This window comes from Anolis sagrei, chromosome 5 (genome assembly GCF_037176765.1).
Source record: "Anolis sagrei isolate rAnoSag1 chromosome 5, rAnoSag1.mat, whole genome shotgun sequence".
Lineage (NCBI taxonomy): Eukaryota > Metazoa > Chordata > Lepidosauria > Squamata > Dactyloidae > Anolis > Anolis sagrei.
Window position 1 is genome coordinate 130,323,250 of NC_090025.1, and position 23,015 is coordinate 130,346,264.

The 23,015-nt window shown below is 41.0% G+C and overlaps 1 protein-coding gene and 1 long non-coding RNA gene across 10 annotated transcripts in view; one reads left to right on the top strand and one right to left on the bottom strand.

The window, feature by feature from the left end:
- The window catches only part of ANKRD26 (ankyrin repeat domain containing 26), a 54,574-nt gene extending 40,272 nt beyond the window's left edge, over window positions 1-14,302 (top strand). For 8 of the 9 annotated variants that reach the window (XM_067469050.1, XM_067469047.1, XM_067469049.1 and 5 more), the window contains 8 exons: window positions 2,083-2,217; window positions 3,123-3,235; window positions 5,816-5,957; window positions 6,103-6,393; window positions 6,547-6,782; window positions 9,265-9,511; window positions 12,204-12,249; window positions 12,855-14,302. In XM_067469050.1, coding sequence (XP_067325151.1) covers window positions 2,083-2,217; window positions 3,123-3,235; window positions 5,816-5,957; window positions 6,103-6,393; window positions 6,547-6,782; window positions 9,265-9,511; window positions 12,204-12,249; window positions 12,855-13,003 — 1,359 coding nt within the window. In that variant the 3' untranslated portion in view covers window positions 13,004-14,302. Of the gene's footprint in view, window positions 1-2,082; window positions 2,218-3,122; window positions 3,236-5,815; window positions 5,958-6,102; window positions 6,394-6,546; window positions 6,783-9,264; window positions 9,512-11,533; window positions 11,592-12,203; window positions 12,250-12,854 lie in introns of all 9 variants that reach the window. The other variant, XR_010910033.1, reaches the window with a different exon arrangement.
- LOC137097187 (uncharacterized) lies at window positions 3,128-10,850 on the bottom strand. The gene is made up of 4 exons (XR_010910034.1): window positions 9,698-10,850; window positions 8,659-8,721; window positions 8,484-8,565; window positions 3,128-5,478 (listed from the first exon to the last, which is right to left on the bottom strand). It is a non-coding gene; the product is annotated as an uncharacterized lncRNA (long non-coding RNA).
- Window positions 14,303-23,015: the final 8,713 nt, after the last annotated feature.

Below are 23,015 nucleotides of genomic sequence, written 5' to 3' on the forward strand. Positions count from 1 at the left end.
AAGTAGGTCCCACCACATTTCTAGGCAGCTTCATTGCTGAACTGTTCTTACTGTCAAGAAGTTCCTTTCAATATTGAATCAAAATCTACCTTCCTTTAACTTCAAACCATCCAACTTAGTGCTCCTCTTTTGGGCAGCAAACAGGAAATTTGTTCCTCCTTTTTGTGTCAGCACTTGAAGTATTTGAAGAATATAATCATGTTAATGCTCAGTCTTAAATTCCCCAAGTTGACTGTGCCCAACTCCTTCAAACATTTTTCATGTTTCGTTCTCTATACCAATTATCATCCTTGTTGCTGTTCTCTGAATTCAGTCCAACTTGTCTCTTATATCATCCTGAAAATGAGGTATCCAAAAATGAAAGTTGTACTTCAGACAAACTCTGGCCAGTGCAAATTATAGTGGGACTATTACTTCCCTCATTTTAAAAATGATGCTTCTGTTAATGCAAGCATGTAGTACTGAGCCATGTATCCCTCATCCTATACCTATGCATTTGGTTTTTGTGCTGTAAATGCAGAATTTTGAATTTGTTTTGATTGAATTTCATTTTATTAGTGTTTTATTAGTTTATTTATTAGTTTTCTAGTTTGTCAAGGTTCCTTTTGGATTCTGTATCTACCTTTTCATGTGTTACCCACACCTTCTAGTTTTGTATTGTTTCTGCAAACATGATAAGGATTCACTCCACCCCATCATCTAAGTCAGTGGTTCTCAACCTGTGGGTCCCCAGGTGTTTTGCCCTACAACTCCCAGAAATCCCAACCAGTTTACCAGCTGTTAGGATTTCTGGGAATTGAAGGCCAAAACATCTGTGGACCTATAGGCTGAGAACCATTGATCTAAATAATTGATAAAAATGTTGAAGATCGATGCCCCTTGGACAAATTCCCAAGGCTATTCACTTGAGACTCCCTTCATGTTTGAACCACAGCTATTGATAACTTTTCAGGATGGTTATCCAACTAATTATGGATCCAGCTGACATTGTTTCCATCTATTCTATATTTAGTCAGTTTACTAATTAAAATATTTTGAAGGACTTTATCAAATCCTTTACTGAGATCCAGAAAAATGACACCTGCAACATTCCTATCATCTACTAAACTAGTGGCCTGATTAAAAAAATTAATGAGTTTGGCAGGATTTGTTCTTGGCAAGTTCATGCTGGCTCTCACCGATCACTACATTGTCATCAAGATACTTGCAGACAGATTTCTATATAATGCAGTATAATGTTTTTTCCCAGACTGTCTAGTTTGTAGTTTCTTGGATTCCTTTTTTGAAGAGAAGCACAATGTTAGCTCTTCTCTGGTCCTCTGACATCCTTACTGAGCAGAGGTTCCACAAAAGGATAGCAAAGGGTATATGAAGCCATTGAAAAGGTTGTACATTAAGTAAATGCACATTCTTACCTTTATGAACCTTTCCAATTGTAGTCTTCCAAAATATTAAGGTATTGTCACATTTATATTATAGCTTATAATTACTATATGAATATTACGTTATATTATTAACTCCTCATTATTCTTAATTATTTTTGTATTGGTTTCATTTGTATCCCACCTTTCTCTGTATGCAGAAAGCACAAGCTACAGCTTTCTATTTTGTTATGTCAGAGTCTTCTAGCATGAGGAATTGTACTTGAGGAATTGCCTATTTCTTGGCTGCCTTTAAGACGAATTGTCTTTATGGCATACAATAATTATATAATACAGTGTGTAACAAAAATCTAATAGAATCATATATAAAGTTCAGCATAGTCAGGAGCTTACTAGTCAATAAATAAACAAATTCAAAGTGCCGTAATGCTTGAAACAGATTTTAGAAGGCCAGGGAGAACATGCCTTTAAAGTAGGCATGGGGAAGCTTTGGCCCTCCAGTTGTTTTGGACTTCAGCTCCCACAATTCCCTAATAACAGGTAGGCTGTTGGGAATTGTAGGAGCTGGAAGTCCAAAACTTCAGGAGGGCCAAAGCTTGACCATGCCTGCTTTAAAGATACATAAAGATACATGCTATCTATTTCCTTGGGGGACTCTTTCTGTTTTGTTTTGCTTCTAACTGAAAGGCTATTTCTTTAGGTACAGAAGCAAACTATGCTCTCAGCAACTGCACAAGATACTCATAATTTGTGGGAAGAGGAGCTGAAGTCAAGATCAAAACTTGGGGTTCGCCTTTCTGAACTTGACAGGGAAAAGGCAGAGCTAACAGCTCAGGTAAGCTCACTGGGAATGCAGTATGTTTGCCAAATGGAGGACATGCTTCTACCTTTCATTTTCAGTCCTTAGCCATGTGCTGTGGCAGTGACATCCAGTTGTTTTTCCTCTACTAGTCGTTCTGAATATACTCTGTAAACAGATGAGAGTTCTTGAAATAAAAAGTTTAAAAAGCAAACCAAGTGCAAGTTGTTAGAATTCAGTTACTTGTGTCTCACTTATCCTTGCAAATATCTTGTTCAATATGTTTTCTTGGAGTGAGGGGAGCAGGGAAGGCTAATCATTTTACATAGGAATAGAAGTTATTGTTACTGTACTAATTTCTAATATCCCACAAACCTTTTTTAAAACTCTCCTGTCACTAATCACATTGATAAAATAGCAGCCCTGACATCTAAACTGGGTTAGTCAGTATTTGAGATTTTTGCTGGCATACTGAAGAAGTATTTGCAGACACTTTGAACAAAGGTATATGTTTTAGAAATGTAGATTTAGACCAGGATAGTCACTTACAGTCAAGGTGATATCAGTCTACGTAATACACTCATTTGCATTAATTAATGTATAGCTTGTAAAATGAAATTTAAAAATGACTCTTGAGATCAGCGGTTGAATCCCCACTCAGCCATTGTTATCCACTGGGTGACCTTGGGCAAGCCACTCTCTCTTCAAAGAAGGCAAAGTTACCCCACTATGAACAAATCTTGCCAATGAACCACCATGATAGGGAAAAAAGAATGTCCACAAGTAGAGGATCATATCGGAATTTCATGCCCCTTTTATCACATAACACAAGTGTTGCATATAAAAGATCCATCTGCTGTTCAGAAACTGTATTCAGTTGATTGGATTTTAAACATTGATAATTGATGTACATTTCTGTGTATAACTTATTTTTTTATCAGTTGGAGAATGAAAGGAAAAAAGTGAAGAAGATAGTAGAGTTAAAACATTCAGTGGATATACGACTAGATCAAGAAATGAAGAGAAACAGTGAATTACAAAAAGAATGCAATGGGTAAGGAGAATGTGCATGTCCAATAAATAGTAAGTAGTTCACTTTATAGAAATGCTGTTTTATTTTTCTCCAATGAAATACTTATTCTAAACCAGCCGTCCCCTGCCATGCGTTACTGTGTATATGTGTTTTGTGTGTGTATATATATGTGTATATATGTGTATATATTTCTGTATATGTGCATATATGTGTGTTTGCGTGTATATATGTGGTTTTGCACATGCATTGTAATGTATTTTTTATTTTTTAAGCCTTTTCTGCTGTACTTTTCATTGTTTTTTATGAGTGGTGGTCACTTGTTTGCCTGATAGGTGTATTGTGTCCAAATTTGGTGTCAATTCGCCCAGTGGTTTTTGAGTTGTGTTAATCCTACAAACGAACATTACCTTTTTAATGTATTGTCGAAGGTTTTCATGGCCGGAATCACTGGGTTGTTGTAGGTTTTTTCGGGCTATATGGCCATGTTCTAGAGGCATTCTCTCCTGACATTTCACCTGCATCTATGGCAAACATCCTCAGAGGTAGTTGAGGGCCTCAACTGTGCTTAGTCTAGAGGCATTCTCTCCTGATGTTCCGCCTGCATCTATGGCAAGCATCCTCAGAGGTGGTGAGGTCTTTTGGAACCTTTTTATTATATAGATGGTTGATGCACAATATTATATCACATTTACGAAATACATTTGCAATATAATACAGTAATAAGCCTATACCCAGCTGCCAATTTTAACTCAACTTGCTGATTCAATCATGATTTCCACAAGTGTTGACTTGCCATTCAGTAGCTGATTAAGAGTGTTTACTTTCACCAGGAAAAAAGGTGTAAAAATACATTTTCAAACTATGTCTGAATCTTACTGAAGTTTCTGCCTGCCAAACTGCATATGTTTTAGAGAATGGGTTTCTATTACTGAAAAGACTTACTGGTCTCTATTTCAGATATATTTAGCATTGTCATATTGAAAATAGCCATGCATATAAAATCCAAGTCCACAGCATCTTATACTCTTGGCCTGGCTTTTAAAGCACTGTATTCTCTTAACTATAGTAGATGGATGCAACACAAGGATGCTGTTAATTCTGGAGAAATAATGTCCCATACTTTGACTCCAGGTCTCTTGTCAGTAAGCAGGTGAGGGAATAGGAGGAGGCATCATCAGAAATGATAGGAACTAGAGGACATGATTTATTACTTATCATCTGTGGATTTTATTGTAATTAACAAAGGGTGGCAAGTTGTTGATGGTATTGAGATGCCAAGTCACCTTGTCTGTCTCCTGAGGAATTTGTATAACGACCAAGTAGCAACAGTAAGACCACACCACGAAACAACAGAATGGTTCAGGATTGGCAAAGGTGCACAGCCAATATATACTCTCACCCTGCCTATACAACTTGTATGCAGAATACATTGTGTGACATGAGGGGCTTGATGGATCCAAGGCTAGAGTTAACATTGCTGAAAGAAACATTAACAACCTTAGATATGCCGATGATACCACTTTGATGGCTGAAAGCAAGGAGGAGCTAAGGAGCCTGATAACCAAGGTGAAAGAAGAAAGTGCAAAAGCTAGGTTGTAGTTAAACATTTTTTTAAAAAAAAACAAGATTATGGCAACCAGACTGATAGATAACTGGCAAATAGAGGGAGAAAATGTGGAGGCAGTGACATACTTTGTATCTCTAGGCATGAAAATTACTGCAGGCACAGACTGCAGCCAGGAAATCAGAAGACATGTACTTCTTGGGAGGAGAGCAATGACTAATCTCCATAAAATAATGAAAAGTAGAGGCATCACACTGGCAACAAAGGTCCGCATAGCTAAAGCAATGATATTTCTTGTAGTAATCTATGGATGCCTCAGCTGGAGCATAAGGAAGGCTGAGCAAAGGAAGATAGATGCTTTTGAACTGTGTTGTTGGAGGAAAATTCAGAGAGTGCCTTGGATCACAAGCAGATCAAACCAATCCATACTCCAGGAAATAATGCCTGATTGCTCACTGGAGGGAAGGATATTAGAGGCAAAGATGAAGTACTTTGGCCACATAGTGAGAAGACAGGAAACTTGGAGAAAATGATGATGCTGGGGAAAATAGAAGGAAAAAAGAGGGGCTGACCAAGGAAAAGATGGATGGATGTTATCCTTGAAGTGACTGGCTTGACCTTGAAGGTGCTGGTGGTGGAGACGGCTGACAGGGAGCTCTGGCATGGGCTGGTCCATGAGGTCATGAAGAATCGGAAGCAACTAAACAAAGAAAGAACAAGAAAATAATTAATATTGTAGTTCTATGCAGTTTATTTAATATTCAAATGCATTTGTATTCTATTTGTTAATTAAATATTTATGAAATAAATTAAGTCCATTGGCATTTTTTTTAAATTATGTATTCATAGTTTAGTAAATATTCTCTGAAAGGAACCACCTGGTTCTACATTTTCCTGTTTGTTCAATCATAGTCAATGTTTTTAGGTGTGGAGTAAAAAAAGAAAATCTGTACAGAGTATTTCAGCCATTTAAATACAGTCTTATTCCAAGTTTTCTCATCAGTGTTATCTTTACTTTTCTAATGTTTACTTTACAGGATTAAAAAACTTCTGAAAACAACCAAAAAGAAACTTAAAGAGTATGAGAGTGGAGAGAGTTCATCTCAGTCTAACTTTCATGGAGAAATAAAGAAGAGATATTCAGACATTGACATCGAAGTTGGAAAGTTGAGAGCAAAGGTACCTTTATGGTCAGACTTTTCCATTAATGCTTTTAATCTATTAATTCATTTCTTGTTTCCTTGTATAACTAAAAATAGGGATGTAATTTCTCTTTGTAAGAAATAAAGGCCTGATTTCAGTTCAGTATTTCTCCTTTGTTCAGGTAGATGAACTTTCTCACAATTTGGAAGCAGAGTCAAAAAGATGCACCCACTTGGAATCTAGAAATCATGAATTGCATGAACACTTGTCTTCTATGAAGATACTTCAAAAAAATCATGAGAAATTGGAGAAAAGCAAACAGCAGCTAGAAGAAGAAGTTGCTAATCTCAAACACCACATACAGGGTAATGCGATAGACCACAACCAAGTGGAACAATACAAGAAAGATATTGAAGAGCGAGCTAGACAAGATGTAAGACAAAAACTGGAAGAAGTCAATTTGTTTTTGCAGGTAAACATGAATACAATCAAAACCTCTGGTAACTTTTATACATCAGACCACTTTAACAATTAAGCTTTGTTATCCTACTCTAGTGTTTTTAATAGTATGAGGAAGAGACCTCTTCTTTCTAAATGTAGTAACCCATGTTGTTTTGTATCCTAGACACAGGCAGCCTCACAAGAAACCTTGGAACAAATACGAGCCACCAATTATTCTTCCTTGAAAAATCAGCTCGAAAACAGAATTAGAGATTTAGAGTCTGAGTTGACAAAACTTAAAAACAGTCAGCAAGACAATGGGTTACAGAAACACTCAACACATACAGAACTGGAAAGATATAAGGAGCTATACTCAGAAGAACTAAAAATGAGAAAGTCTTTAAGAAGCAAATTGGATCGGTAAGATTAACCAATCTTACTTGTTGCCTTTTTCTGCACTTTTTTACACTGTTTGTTTAGTTAATATATAGCACAAAAAGGAAATAAAATATTTACCTTATAATTTGAATGACATTAGGAAAACATGTTTACAGCAAAACATTTGATATAATGATTTCAAGTCCGAATTCTGTGGGTGTTGTAAGTATTATATGTCCTACCAGATGCTGGTAGCAGCACCCACACAGTTGCCTGCAGAAAAATACTAATTTCTCTTTTTAATTTTTTTAAACCTGAGCCAAAGCAGAACAGCTAGTGGAGACGTTAAGATTTATGAGGTGTGGACTCTTTAACATGTCACTTATGGAAAAAAACAATGGCTTCTGCACATTTGGAAAAGATTTGCATTTAAAAAAGAAAAGCAAAAAAGCTGGCGAAGACTTAAGATTTAAGAGACAGACTTTTTTTTTTTTTAGTCAGGAGTGACTTCTGTGTGAGAGAATTGGCTGTTTGCAAGGATGTTGCCCAGGGGAAGCCCGGATGTTTTACCATCCTGTGGGAAGCTTCTCTCATATCCCTGCATGAGAAGCTGGAGCTGACAGACAGGAGCTCACCCTACTCCCCGGATTCGAACTGATGACATTTCGGTCAGCAGTTCTGCCAGCACAAGGATTTAACCCATTGCGCCACTGGGTGCTCCAAGAGACAGACTATAGCATACCACTTAAAGGATGAAGTGAAAAGGGAAAATTGGGTGGAATGAGTGAGTCCTTTGTTCTCTGAACGTTCTGTCTGTTCTTACCAAATACTGTGGGTGAGGGTGGAGGTTGAAACATGCACACTGTAAAGTCTGCATTTCTCTCAATTAAATGCTTCATTTGAGTCCAAGATGTGTTTTTTTTAAAAAAAATCTTACCTAAGCAATGTGCTTCCTTCCATCCTAATTATAAGCTTCCTGACAAAAGTGTGAATTGCTACTGCTTCTATTCTGAATAGTAGGGCCCCAAGAGAGGAAATGTATATATTCCTGTACAAGTCAGCCTTGTGTGTAAATGGAAGGCAGGTTATGGGCTAAAAATATGTATTTTGATATTAATCATGCATAAGTCAAGGAGCATTCCACAGAGGGGAGAGTGTCAGTGTCACCTCAGGGGCCTGGGTTCATGTTTCCACCCAGCTATTAAAAAAGGTATTAAGAGGCCCGGTGGCACAGTAGGTTAAACTGCTGAGCTGCTGAACTTGCTGACCAAAAGGCTGGCGGGGAGGGGAATGGGCTCCCACTGTTAGCCCCAGCTTCTGCCAACCTAGCAGTTCAAAAACATACAAATGTGAGTATATCAATAGTTACCACTTTGACGGGAAGGTAATGGTGCTCCATGCAGTCATGCTTGGAGGCATCTATGGACAACGCCTGCTCATCAGCTTAGAAATGGAGATGAGCATCACCCTCCAGAGTCGGACTTGACTAGACTTAATGTCAAGGGGAAAGCTTTACCTTTACTTTTATTGAAAAAGACCAGACTTGGTACTGTGGCAGAGAGATTATAACTGTTCATTGTTGCTTCTTTTAGGGGCCCTCTTGCTCTTGCCTTTCACCACTCTACTCAGAGATGTGTCCTTTTTTATATAAAGAATTTAAGTACAGTACCTACAATGACCCATGGACAAGCCAACCAAAATTTTGAGAGTCAATATTTTGACTAAAATTTCTACATGACCCACCATTCCTGAAAGGAACGTCCCAGGTTTCGAATACGATGAGCATGAAGATACTTTATCCAGTCCCAGAACACAACCATCTGCTCTGTTAATAGAAACATACAGAATAATGAATCATGTATCACCCTTTCCATTAATTGTTGAAGGATCTTCTTAATTTTTTCCAAATAATATTGACCTTGGTAGTCTTGTGTCCATCAGTAGCCCACAAGCTAGTAAATTCTGCATAAATGTAGTTTGCCTACATATTTAGAAAAACAATGAGGGTTGACTTTAGATTATGTATTCTGTAAGGTAAGAAAAAAGCAGTTTGTTCATGATGACTCTGCTCTGAATCACAGGAAAGTATTCCATTACAAAATGTCAGTTCCTGTGATATACGGGGAGATTTCACACAGAGAAAAGGACACCTTTTTCCTCTTTTCGACTCCTTGGGAACCTTCCTTCCCCACAACATTGCAATAAAATAATACAATTTGAGACTGGTAGTTAGCCAAGCAACCCTGATCCTAAACCCCTTAGCTTTGTATAGCAGTATAAGAAAATTTCACTAGGTGGATAAAGGGGGGGGGGGGGGGGGGACGACAGTTTTTTTAAGCTTTGCCCCACTTTGATCTGTGAATCGAAATGAAGTACAAGATGATTCTTGGCTTATTGGAACCCTGTACAGTAGTATCTCTGTGTGGAACTGGAAATATCTCACTTGTTAAAACGTTGAATGTGTACCAATTCTTTTTTGATCATATGTCTGCTAACTGTTTACCTGCTGTTAAATGTTTCACAGATCTAGTGAGAAATTGGCAGAAGCCAATGCCAAACTCTTTTATGAACGCAACAGGAGCAGATCATTACTTGCCAACAGCTTTTTAGGTGGAAGCCTTTCGACAAGCCCTGTCTTGGAAACAGTTCAGTTTGGAAATCTTGGCTGCAATTTAGCATTAACTAGACCTCTTAGCCTTGGAGGAGAATTTATGAACCCAACCGGAAGTCCGTTAGCCTCAAAAAACAGAGTGGAGGCTTACTTGGAAAAGGTCAGTAATCCCCAGTGTTATTCTAAGATTTCTTTTAATGCTGTGATATTAGGTAATGTTCACCTGAACAACTGCATCAGTTTAACCAATATGCTAAGTCCTTAAATATTTGGCTCCTATACTGCCCATCCCACAGGAAAAATACCCATTTCTAAGTGAAGGGAGATAAGAGGAGTGGATTCCAACCTGTTTCTACATAGTGTAAAACTGGAGTCCCACAGGCAATCCACAGAACGAAACATGCGTTGTTTGATGGGATCCATGGGATTCCGTCTCTTAAGTATGTAGAAATGGAGGACAACCTCTTCTGATGAGGTCCTGTGAAGCATTTTTGGAAATAAATATGCTGCAAGAATCTGACACTATGCTTTTACAGTGGTTCCCAACCTGTGGGTCCCCAGGTGTTTTGGCCTACAACTCCCAGAAATCCCAGCGAGTTTACCATTTCATTTTTCTTCCACAGGGTGGTATTCTTGTTTTTCTTTTCTATATACCAACATTTTAAAATCATTATCTTTTTCCTTTTGCTCCTTTTTACAGCCTTCTTACATCCGTTTCAAACATCTTCCCTTCTTTCTGGTATAGTTCCTTCATCCTGTTCCTCTCTTCAATCTGTTTTCACTTTTTTGCTCACTCACTCTGCTCTCATTTGTATTTTCATCTCCTTTGTCTATTGAACCATGCAAATAGAAATGACTTCTTAACACTTGACTGCTAATTAATGAATTGTGAGACTGATTATAGAGCTCCATTTTATTTTTTAACCACCTCATGTTACAGTACTGCTGGCATTAGACTGAAAATCTGTTAGCTTTAAAATTATGCCTTAAGAATGCAGTTTACCTTAGAATGTCATTTTAGAAGAACAGTTGGCAACTGGCAACTTAACAGTGGGGTGGTTGTAAATCTTTCTGATTATTCATCTGAACTTTAAACAACCCAAGGCGCCCTGAGCTGAATCTATTTGAGTGGTGGCGTTCAACACCTAGGATGGCCTTTTAAAAATCTGAACTACCGCTGACAACCACCACCTGTCACTTGAGTTAATATAACAAGGAAAAGAAAGCAAAAATGTTTTCATGTCCTCTGCAAAACTAGCTTGAAAATTAGTATAAAGGGCCTATGATGACCGTTATGGGTCACAGAAATGTACTTTTCCTTCTCAGCCACCTAGATTAGAGTGTTATCCTTCTTAAGAACCAGGACAATTAGTGAATGCTCCAGTTTCAAGTGAAGGAACAATTCCAGTTTCCTAATTTTTCCCACTTTTCTTGTGTTTGCAGTGTTAATAGGCAGAGCAGTATGTTTCCAAAAATGTTCAATATTTACAAAATCATAACAGGACTTATGATCTCATAACTTTTGGGATTTATATTTATGTTTGTTAGTGATGGAATGTGACTTCAAGCCCCATCTTTTAAGCTGGGCAATACTGATTGGGACACTGAAAAATCATGACTACAGTGCTGATTGGGACACTGAAAAATCATGACTACAGGCTCTAACAGGACCCTGCATGGTCTCTCCTGTTTACTCCAAGACCAGAAGAGCACTTCAGGCATCGGTTCATGACATTCTCATCCACAGTGTCTTGAGAAACTTTGTTTGACTTAAAGGCAGAATTTGCGACCCTGGGGAGCGGGGCAGGGCGGGACATTGGCATAAATGCTCACAACAGATGTCAGTTGTCATAGCTGTATCTAAGGCTACAGAATCTCAGCTGAATCCAAATAATTTTTGTCATTCTTTAATCTCATTGAAATCATTGGCATTATCATGTTGATTTTAATAGAAAAGTATAACTTTTTTTCAGATCAGTCCAGATTTTCTTCTTGCAGCTAAATTCTTCATGTTTTCTCAGAACTAAATCACGCTGAATTTACTAATTGTAAATGGCTTGCATACCTGGCATAGATCCAACTAACCTATTTTTTAGAGAAACCCTTCCTTTTCTATCACTTATAAACTGGCCTTTTTAAATTCAAGAACTATACACTTATGGCTTCTTCTTTGCTTCTTCAGCTCTTTGATCAAAAGTCTATTTCTTCTTTCTCTTCTCTGCAACCAGATACTTAACAAGGTGTGTAGTCCGCATTGCTTAATGTTACATATTTTTTTCTACAGGACAACTATGACTGTTCTGTTACAAATTAATTAAAAATTGTTTTTTATCCTGACAGATTGATTAAAAAATTATTCTTTAGTATTAAGATTAATACAAACTGCAACCCTGTGTGAAATAACTCTGTAAATATATCAAAAGTGAACTTTTTTGTATTGCATCAGCTTCTTAAAACTTATTAAATATAGCTATAGTTAGACTCCCAAATCCAATTGATAGTGTTGGCTCACTTTTTTACTCGCTTTCTTGTATTGCCTTCTTAAGGGTTTCTGAGCTGATGAACAAATAAAAGCGATTCGGTGGCTACTGGCTAGAGGAGACCCACTGAATCAGTGGATTTGCATAAGTGTTTATGCACCATTCAGAATGTGATTCATTTGGTTGACATTGGTCGGCACTATCATAAACCTAATGAGTCACTCTAGGATGGTTTGGAAATTAATATCAAAATGATATTGAAACAATAGATGTAATAGTTAACCCAACATAACATTTCTTATGATGTTACTATTATTTAATGAACATTATACATTTACATTCAATTTATAGTTAATCTAAATGTAATTTCAGATGCAGATGGAATTGGAAAAAAACATTGCCAAGGAATTAGACCAAGGTATGTTTGCAAACTGCATCCTAGCAATTTATAAATGTACGTTACTGTGGAATTTTTTCCTACAAAATGATAGTAATCATGGTATGTCAGAGTTTTATGCCAAAATATTTATTTTTGTTGATTTCGTACTCTCAGTCTATAAAATGCTACAAGATCCCTTTGCATACATTCAATTTTACAAGTCTACACCAAGTCTGGATCCAATTCTTCGTAAGGGAACTATGGCCTGACATATTTGCAAATAATAATTTCCAAACGATAATCTGAATTTGTTTAAAGATAGCATTTTAATTAATTAATTAATTAATGTGTGTGCGTGCATATATGTGTGTGTGTATATTTAATTAATGTAATGTTTTGTCTCCAAAGTAAAAATAAATAAAAATCAAATTTGCTAAATAAAATCTTCAAAAAATACTCAAGACTCATATTTGACAACCCAATTCATTGGATTTGTTGGAATAAAACAATTTTACCTTATTTCTCTAATGAGTACATTTTTGACAGAAGAGTCTCCCTTATATTGTTTTGTCACCTATTGTCTCTGATTTACTTTCTGTTGCACTGAGAGAAAATTGTAACCATTTTTTTTTTTTGCTTTCCAGCAAATGCTGAACTTGATACTGGGTCACTTCGAGTCTCCCCAGTAGGATCAGTGGGTGGATCTTCAAAAAACCTAAATGCAGATCAAGATCAAGTATCTAAGGCAAAACAGCAGTATCTTGATGTTTTAAAGAAAAATTATATGATTTGAATGAACTTTAATGAAAACTTGCTAATGTGGGTTTGCTACATTACTTTATAATGGAGGGAATGAACCAAATGTGAATTTTATATAGTTTTGAATTACGTTGTAAACATATCATGCACATGGCACTTATATCTGGAAATATTTTGCATAAATGGTATTTTTCCTATTTGTAATGGAAGCCATATTTCTTTTTTTAACATGTAATACACTAGCCTTTATATGTTGATGGTATCTGTTCTGAATAGCTGAAGTCCTGTCTTGTTATATATTGATATAAATTCAAAGTATTTTTATGAAAAAAATAGCGTAATTTGGTACTTTGTACTTTTAAAATGTGTTTCAGTATTGACAGGAAGTATTTGAAATGCTTCTCTGATATATTTGCTTTGTTGTACTTTCTTCACCCCACTGACTTTGAACTTTTTTGACCTTGTCTATAGTTGTTTGGCATAGTTTGGGTATACATCATTTGAAGTTCAATATTATTGTTATGAATGCAGTGTTTAGGTACGCCATGCCACCAGCAGAACAAAGAGACTTGCAGTTTGTAATTTTAAAAGGTACATAAAGTGCATTCCAGTTTGATTGAATACTACCAGGGTACTTGGAGCTCTTGGTATATTGTTCTGAGTTAGTAGTAACAGGCCTTCTACCTCTATTTTTTTATTTCCCAAGAACAGTCAACTGTAATCAGGTGACTTCTAGTTGGAAAAATCAATGTTTCAGTGATCTAGTCAATTCAGTTAGTAAATTGCTTATCAATTCTTGATTATTTTGGATGAGCAATAAAAGTTATAAGTAGCTATGAAACTTCAATTCATCTTACATAATAGTCAGCACAGTGCCTCACAGGCTATATCCAAAACTATATATGTTTCTGTAATACAGCATCTACTGATACACAGATGGGACACATGTCGCTCTCCAAATCTTTAAAGGTACTTCCTGCTAATATTGAGGGATGGTGGAAACTGAAGTTTAACATCTGGAGTACTGTATTTCCTCTCTCTGCAATTAGGATAGACTCCTCTTCCCTGTAATTCTCAGTATATGCTCCAGAGAATTTGGGAAATCCTCAGAAGTGAATGGGAAGTTCTTCTTGCGCAAGTGGTGGATTATAAACCCATGTTTTTTGCCCTAAATATGCTGGTACATTTTAAGGTATTTGATAGCGACTGCTAAATGTGAATTGCTACTAGCCCACCTTTTCTTTTTTGGAAGAAACACAAACATGTTATTTATTTGTATACTGTATGTAAATGTAGCTTTATTTTAATAAATTTTTATAAATATTTAAATATATCTTCTTACATTCCTATTTGGGGTGTTATTTCTAGTAAAATCCTTTCTCTCAACAGCTTTACTTTTCCTCTGCAAAAATTGGACCATCTCATATTTTTAGCACTACGATCTAGACATAGATGAAAATTGATCTGAGAAAAATTCCTTTTTTGTCTAAGAAGCTGCATATTTCTGCCAAATCCTCTTTGCAAACAATAAAAAGGCAGAGCAATGCTTAATACTTTTGTAGCAAATGATACTGAGTTCTCACCTGAAACTTTTTAGAGAGCTGCTGGTGCTCAATAGAACTATACCATGATCTGATCTCTGTAAACTACAGAATGATCCCCTTAACCACAGATTCAGTATCTACAGCTTCACTTAACCACTCTAAAAACATAACCACTCCCCTGAAGTATTTGTAGGTCTCTACAGGGTGGCCCTCCAGTGCCGTTATATGGTATACTTCTGGCCCAAATATAATCAATATATTTGGTCTTTCCGTGAATGCACACATATGGAGTTCTGCGCCTGCGCAGGCTCCAACGGAAAACTTCCCAAGTTAAAATTTTCAAAGTTTTGGCGGTAACCCCGCCCAGCGCCCAGCAGGGCATAAAAGGCGCCTCCGCGCACGCTCCCGGTAGTTCCTGTTTTTCCGCCGCACAGCTCGCTCGGAAAAGCTTTCCCGTACTATGTCCACGACACGCTTCAAGCGATGTATTGAATGCCCGAGAAAGATCCCTGACTCAGACAAACATTCGAAGTGTCTTCGCTGCCTCGGAGAAGGCCACAACACTTCGACCTGCAAACATTGCCAGGCTCTGTCGGCCCAGTCTAGAAAAAACAGGGCGGCGCGCCTTAGAGTTCTTCTTCTCGAAGAATCCTTGGCTCCTCGACCTTCGACATCGACAGCCGAGACGTCTCGTGCTTCTTCGATACCGACGCCCTCGACAGCGACATCGGGTCCGTCGGCGTCGACTTCGACGATGCAGGCCTCAAAGCCTCCGTCTACATCATCCAGGGCGTCTAAACGACCTCAAAAACAGCCGTGCAGTTTGACTACCGAGACGGTCCCGGTGAGACAACCATCCACTTCGAGTTCGGTGGCCTCCGTTCGCTCGACAAGGTCGAATACAGCCACACCGCCCTCGACCTCGGCGATGAGAATAGCCTTCAAGAGTTCTCACAAACCCCGGCGAAGAAGAGGCCGCAACCGAGATCATCCTCTCAAAGCACCCAGCTCAATCCTCTTCTAAGCACCCAGCTCAATCGTCATCAGCGACGTCATCGCCCAGGTCGTCTCCCATCCAATCAGCCCAGAAACCAGGGCCGGTGGTAGATGCAACTCAGGACACCCAGATCGATGAAGAACCGCCTCCCTCGCCGGTGCAGTCAGTGTCGACCGTCGTCGAGAACCCCCCACTGGCAGCAAGACAACAACTCTTTCCTCCATCGACCCCAGAAAGGGGGCAACAGACCACGCGGTTGACGAGCTGTACAAGCTTCGGCATCCAAACACCCGCCTCCGCCTTCCTCTCCGGTGGGAATGGCCAGACCTCTTCAGATACCATCGAGACACATTCAAGGCTCTGTACACTCAGTCGGTAATTTCTCTGGAATCATCCAACCCATGATGCCTACGAGGCAGACCCGCCTTCTCCAACAGACAATGTTCGGGCCTTTGCCGACCAGATGGCGAGAATGGCGGAAACGCTGGGCCTCGAGATCAAACAGACTTCAAAGGCGGTCACGGACCCAGTCTTCAAGAGGGTGCAGTCCGAAGCCCCTCCTGCTCCACTGCTCCCCTTCCTGCCTTACTTAATGGAAGTTATCCAGGCATCATGGAAAACTCCTTCCTCGATACCCCCTACCTCAAAAAGAATTGAGGCATGGTATCACACCGATGATGAAGGACTTGAGTGGCTTAAACACCACCCTGACCCGAACTCTGTTGTGGTCAAGGCAGCCCAGTCCGGAAGGCAGTCAAACACCCCTTCCGATCAAGGAAAACGCTTTGACGCCATGGGGAGGAAACTCTATTCGGGAGCCTTACTTCTCACCCGAATGGCCAACTATGGGGCATGCATGGGTGCTTATCAACAAATCATCTGGGAGAAGGCCCAACCATTTTTGGAAAAACTCTCCAAAGAGGATTGTGCGGTCATGTCCGCCCTTTCCCAAGAAGCCACTTCTCTAGCTCACCATCAAATGCAGATGGCAAAGCATACTGGTGACACTGCCGGCAAGATGATCGCTCATGCGATAGCAATCCGTAGACACTCCTGGCTTCGATCGTCGGGCCTCTCTACCTCTTCCCGACAAGTCATCGAGGACCTTCCCTTCGATGCTTTGGGACTCTTCAATGCGGGGACTGATGACAAACTGAAGTCCAATCAAGATTACAAACCCTTGGCCACAAAATGTGGTTTCGACAATCCACCACAGGCCCAAAGAAACCGCTGGAATACTTATCGCCAGCGTCGCTTCACCAACTACCCTTACAGACAACAGTCGACAAGGCAGTCCCCGCGGCCTGCTCTCAGACCCAACCCCAGCAACAAAACCAGAGGTCTCGCTCCTGTCAACCTCTGGCCAACAACTCTAGATGTCGGGTTTGATGCCTTCCTCGACGATACCGCCTACACCTTCGGTACTTCTGCCAACTTCACCTCAACCCTCCCAGTTCCTCCCCATCCCAGAGAACCCGCTATCTCAAACCATGTTCTGCCGCAGTTTGGAAACCGCCTTTCCAAATTCATCGATGCGTGGCGTTGCATCACATCAGATGTGTGGGTGCTCCGTGTTGTCGAAGACGGTTATGCCTTGCAGTTCAAAGAACTCCCTCCCACGGGTCGTGTCGTTCGGACAGACCCGTCACCTCCTATTCTGGCAGAAGTCGACTCCCTTCTCCAAAAAGGGACAATCCAAAGATCTCTATCTCATTTGGACAGTCGAGCCTTCTTCTCGAGGTACTTCACGGTACCGAAACCCGACGGCTCCCTTCGCCCGATCCTCGACTTCAGGGCACTGAACAAGTTCATTCGAGTGACCAAGTTCAGGATGGCCAAGGTATCGTTGATAACCCCCATGCTGTACCGAGGCGATTTTTTCGCTTCGATAGACTTAAGGGACACATACTTTCACTTGTCCATCAGACAGTCCCACAGACGTTTCCTATCCTTCAAGATAGGACAACAGACCTATTCATTCACCGTACTTCCATTCGGCCTCGGTACGGCCCCAAGGACATTCACAAAATGCATGTCGGTGGTAGCGTCATACCTAAGAAGGCGAAAAATCCAGGTTTTTCCATACCTGGACGACTGGCTCTTGGCCTCAACATCGCCACGTCTTCTCGAGTCGCAAATCTCCCTCACCCTCAGACTCCTAGAGGACCTCGGCCTCCAACTGAACGCCGAAAAGTCCTGTCTCGTCCCATCGACGTCGATAAAGTTCATCGGCGCCGACTTCGACTCCCTCTCAGAGACGGTGTCCTTACCGAGAGTCAGATTCCAGGCTCTACAGAGAGAGGTCAACCGCTGCACGTCAGCAGCGAGGATAAGGGTGCAACATGTCCAAATACTCCTTGGCCACATTGCCTCCACAGTGATGGTCACTCCGCTGGCCAGACTAAAGATGCGCCCTCTCCAGAGGTGATTTTTGGACAGTTTCAACCCCCAACGCGACCCCGACCTCAAACTATTGACAATGCCAAAAAAAAGTCAAACAATCTCTGAGTTGGTGGATGAACCCCTCCAATGTTTGTCTCGGTCTTCCTTTCCACCCCCGGCAGCCATCGACAGTCCTCACGACAGACTCGTTGACTTTTGCATGGGGAGTCCACACCGGCCATTTCTCGGTGCAGGATGTCAGCACAAGAAAAGACCTACCACATAAATTACCTAGAACTTCTCGCCATTTTCAAGGCGCTCAAGTCGTTCCTCCCTCTCCTCCGGGGCCAGATGGTCCAAATACAAACAGACAATATGGTAGCAATGTACTACCTAAACAAACAGGGAGGAACAGGTTTGAGAAAACTCCTCAAACTCTCCATCGAGATTTGGGAATGGTGTTGCCAGCACTTGATAGTACCAACAGCGCTTCATCTACCGGGCCGCCTCAACGACCAAGCAGACTCTCTGAGCCGCTCGATGTCGACGTCTCACGAATGGAGACTCGATCCCGTGGCGTTACAAGACATCTTCGACAGTTGGGGGCAACCATCAATCGACCTCTTCGCCTCCCTGGAGAATGCTCATCTCCCGCTCTTCGCGGCTCGCCTTTCCCGAGATGACGCCAACGGGTGTCTCAGAGACGCCTTCCTCCTCGACTGGTCAACCGAGTTTTTCTACATGTTATTATTATTATTATTATTATTATTATTATAACTTTATTTGTACCCCGCTAGCATCTCCCAAGGGATTCGATGCGGCTTACAACAGGCCGGAGCCCAACACAATACAACAATACAATACATAACAAATAAAACAGTTAAAGCAGAAAACAATAACAGTAGCAGTAGAACAGGACATTATTAAAAACTGAGCCGGCCAGGAGTAGGGTACAGGATTAAAAGTGCTGAAGTGTCAGAGGGATATGGGATTAAAATATAAGTGCAGTGTGCGGTGAGCAGTTCCCTCCGATCCCGATCCTTCGAGTGATCGAGAAGATCGAACTGGTTCGAACAAACTGCATACTCATCGCACCAGAATGGCCTCGCCAGGTGTGGTTCCCGGCTCTCCTCCGGCTCGCCGAGGGTCGAATACTACATCTTCAGCCCAGGCCGGATCTACTTTCCAGAGAACAAGGCCTTCTCCATCCAGATGTTCCATCCCTACACTTAGCCGCGTGGACGATTCTTCCATGACGTCCCTCCCTCCTGAAGTACGGTCGATCCTTGAGGCGGCACACAAACCTTTGACATCGAAGGCATACACTTACCATATTGCGCGTCTGCACTCCTTTCTTCGGGAGCGATCTTGTACGGAGATGCCTCCCTCAATACCAACCATCCAAGACTTCCTCCTTTCCTTGGCCACCCAAAAGCTGGCCTTGTCGTCACTGAAGTCTTATGTTGCAGCCTTGTCCTGGTACCTTCAGACTCTGGGTTCCCCGTCTTTGTTCAAGAACCATCTCATCAGGATCTTCCTTCGGGGTTATACCAACCTTAACCCGCCGATCCACCCTCCCACCCCGGGATGGAGCTTCGACCTCATCCTCGCCCAGCTGGTTGGTCCTCCCTTCGAACCGCTGGCCACGACCGACCTGAGGTTGCTCTCCTGGAAGGTTGCCTTTTTGGTTGCAATCACATCTGCTCAAAGGCCCTCAGAATTGGCGGCCGTTCGTGTCGACGAACCTTACCTTTTGTTCCATTCTGACCGTGTAGTCCTCAGAACTGACATCACCTTCTTACCAAAGGTGGTTTCCTCATTTCATGTAAATGAGGACATCGTGTTACCTTCCTTCTTTCAACACCCGTCCTCATCGACGGAGAAGAGACTCCATGCCCTTGATGTTCGAAGGTCTCTGCTTTTCTACAGACAAAGAACTTCTACCCGTAAGTCGCCCAGGCTGTTTGTGGCTTATGCGCCGGACAAGGTGGGACTCCCGATATCGTCACAGCGACTTTCTCGCTGGATCGGGTCTACAATTGAACTATGCTACGAACTTGCCCGAAAGACGCCCCCGGCCTCGGTCCGCCCGAGGTCAACAAGGGGCATGGCTGCAACAACCGCTTTCCTCAGAGGTGTCCCCACTGACTTGATCTGCAAAGCGGCCATTTGGTCCACTCCAATGACTTGTTTCTCATTATCGCTTGGACACTCGATCTCGAATAGACACTTTGTTTGGAAGATCGATCTTGTCCACATGCCCTCCGTGACCGAGTTCAGTGGTCACTTGTGTTGTTCATATGCACTGCCTTGCTGTGATTGTTTCTCTCGTTATGCTTGTTTTTTCTCGATGCAACGAGCTAAGATGGGACCTGTGAATATCATGCATATCTCACATGTAAACTGCTGATATCTTTATTGCACTTGCTTTTGTATACTGCATTTTGCACTTCTTAGGCATACTGACTTTTGCCTTTCTATCTCACCGATAGACATGTTATCTCAGGTTATTCATCCAACTAAGGTTGGTTAATTTATGTTGCTCTTGTTGGGCCTATCCTTGCATGTATCGATGGTGCTTAAGTGTACATGTGTTTGTGAGACCTTACACTACCAGTACCTCCTTTTCTCATGTACTTGTCGATCAGTTAATAAACATGTGTTTGGCCCTTAAAAATGGTGTCGGTTTGTTCCCACCATCCGGGACCTTAGCTTGCTAGTTCTCCATATGTGTGCATTCACGGAAATACCACGAAGAAAAATGGTAGGTTACTCACCTGTAACCATCTTTCTTCAAGTGGTCCTTCCGTGAATCCACACAAACCCGCCCGGCCGTCCCCTCTTCAAACCTCCCCCTTTTTCCTCGCTAATGTGGCGTAGGAACTACCGGGAGCGTGTGCGGAGGTGCCTTTTATGCCCTGCTGGGCAGCTGGGCGGGGTTACCGCCAAAACTTTGAAAATTTTAACTTGGGAAGCTTTCCGTTGGAGCCTGCGCAGGCGCAGAACTCCATATGTGTGGATTCACGGAAGGACCACTCGAAGAAAGATGGTTACAGGTGAGTAACCTACCAATATGCTGTTGGTGTCTAGGTTCAGGTGTCCACACGGGTTGTTGAAACATACCTTCGCTGACACAAGACTGTACTTTAGATATGCTAGTGATTTTTCCTGTAGGACAGTGTTTCTCAACTTGGGGGTCAGGACCCCAGGGGGGGTCGTGAGGGGGTGTCAGAGGGGTTGCAAAAGACCATCAGAAAACACAGTATTTTCTGTTGGTCATGGAGGTTCTGTGTGGGAAGACTGGCCCAATTCTATCATTGGTGGGGCTCAGAATGCTCTTTGATTGTAGGTGGACTATAAATCCCAGCAACTACAACTCCCAAATATCAAGGTATATTTTCCCAAAACTCCACCAGTGTTCACATTTTGGCAGAAAGAGTGTCCATGCCAAGTTTGTTCAGATCTATCATTGCTTGAGTCCACAGTGCTCTCTGGATGTAGGTGAACTACCACTCCAAAACTCAAGGTCAATGCCCACCCAAACCTTCGTCTTTTCTGTTGGTCATGGGAGTTCTGTGTGCCAAGTTGGGTTCAATTCCATCGTTGGTGGAGTTCAGAATGCTCTTTGATTGTAGCTTAACTATAAATCCCAGCAACTACAGCTTCCAAATGACAAAAGCAATCTCTCCCCCCCCCCCCCCCACTACCCTACCAGTATTCAAATTTGGGCATATTGAATATTTGTGCCAAATTTGGTCCAGTGAATGAAAATATATCATGCATATCAGATATTTACATGATGATTCATAACAGGAGTAGTAAAAAAAATAATTTTATGGTTGGGGGTCACAACACGAGGAACTATATTAAGGGATCGCTGCATTAGGAAGGTTGAGAATTACTGCTGTAGGAACAAAATAAACTCTTAAAATCCCTTATATTGCTATGTGGCGACGGGCAGCAATAACACAGTGACTTTTTAAAGTATTATTCTTTTTCTTTTTGTTGGGAAGGGGAATGAGAGTTGTGCTTATTTGTCAGTCCATCAGATGTAGTGTTTGGAATAAAGTATGTTTACATTGTAAGCTTGAGAACAGGAAACAGTTTAATCAAAAATTTGTAAGCTGCTCTGGGAGCCTTTTGGGCAGGGTTTTAATAGTATCACCTTACAAATTATAAGGGATCAATACTATGCTTCAGCGTAGCAAACTCAAATACAGTTGGAATATTTTTAGCCTTTTACAGTTGAGTTGCTGGGAGTGATTCCTCGAGATCTTAAACTCCCCCAAACTATGGCAGGAGACATCAGGTCTGGAGCAGGAACTACTCCAGAACAGTTCTTAAGGCTAGAATAAAAATGTAGGGAGACATGTAGAATATATGGTAGAGAAAAAGCATACAATCCCAGTCCAATGAACAGAATTTGAAGTATCAATGGTGGTACATTGCCCCAAATTTCAAGGAGAAATGTTGACTCAAGATTCTGCATAGTAAATTAAAAGATGAAATAGTGCATCTCAAGTTCAGAAAAGGTGTGTGGAATTACCCTACATTCAAACGAAGTTGTTATATGGAGCAGGATGAATTGAATTGAAACTAAGGTATTTCTTTGCATAATAGTCACACACTTTATGCCTTTGTAAAATTTGAATCATGCAATGACAAAGTATCTGCCTTCGATTCTCTGGTTTTGAGGGTTTTTTTTAATTAACTGCCTTATCTCCAAAAGGGGATGAGGAGGGATGATCAAGCCTGCCTCGGAGAAAAGAGCAGAGCTTGAGACCCCAATTTCATAGTATTTAAACTGCCTTGCCTTCGAAGAAGGCAGGAGGAAACAGCCCCAAACGGCTCTGCAATTATTATGTGAGGAACACAAAAACACCAATGTTGCCACCTCCAAAATAGGAGTGCGACTATTATGCAGTGACAACCTCTCATGCAAGAAAACATGACACGTTTCCTAGCTTCTTGGAGGATTTTTTTATCCTTTCTGAGTGTATTTTCTGTCTGAACACAGGATTATTTTAATCTTTGATACCAAGTAACTGTATTTACCATTCCATCAGTGAATAAAACATATTCCCGGTATAATGGTCACAAGATTGCTATAAAGGCTACTCGTC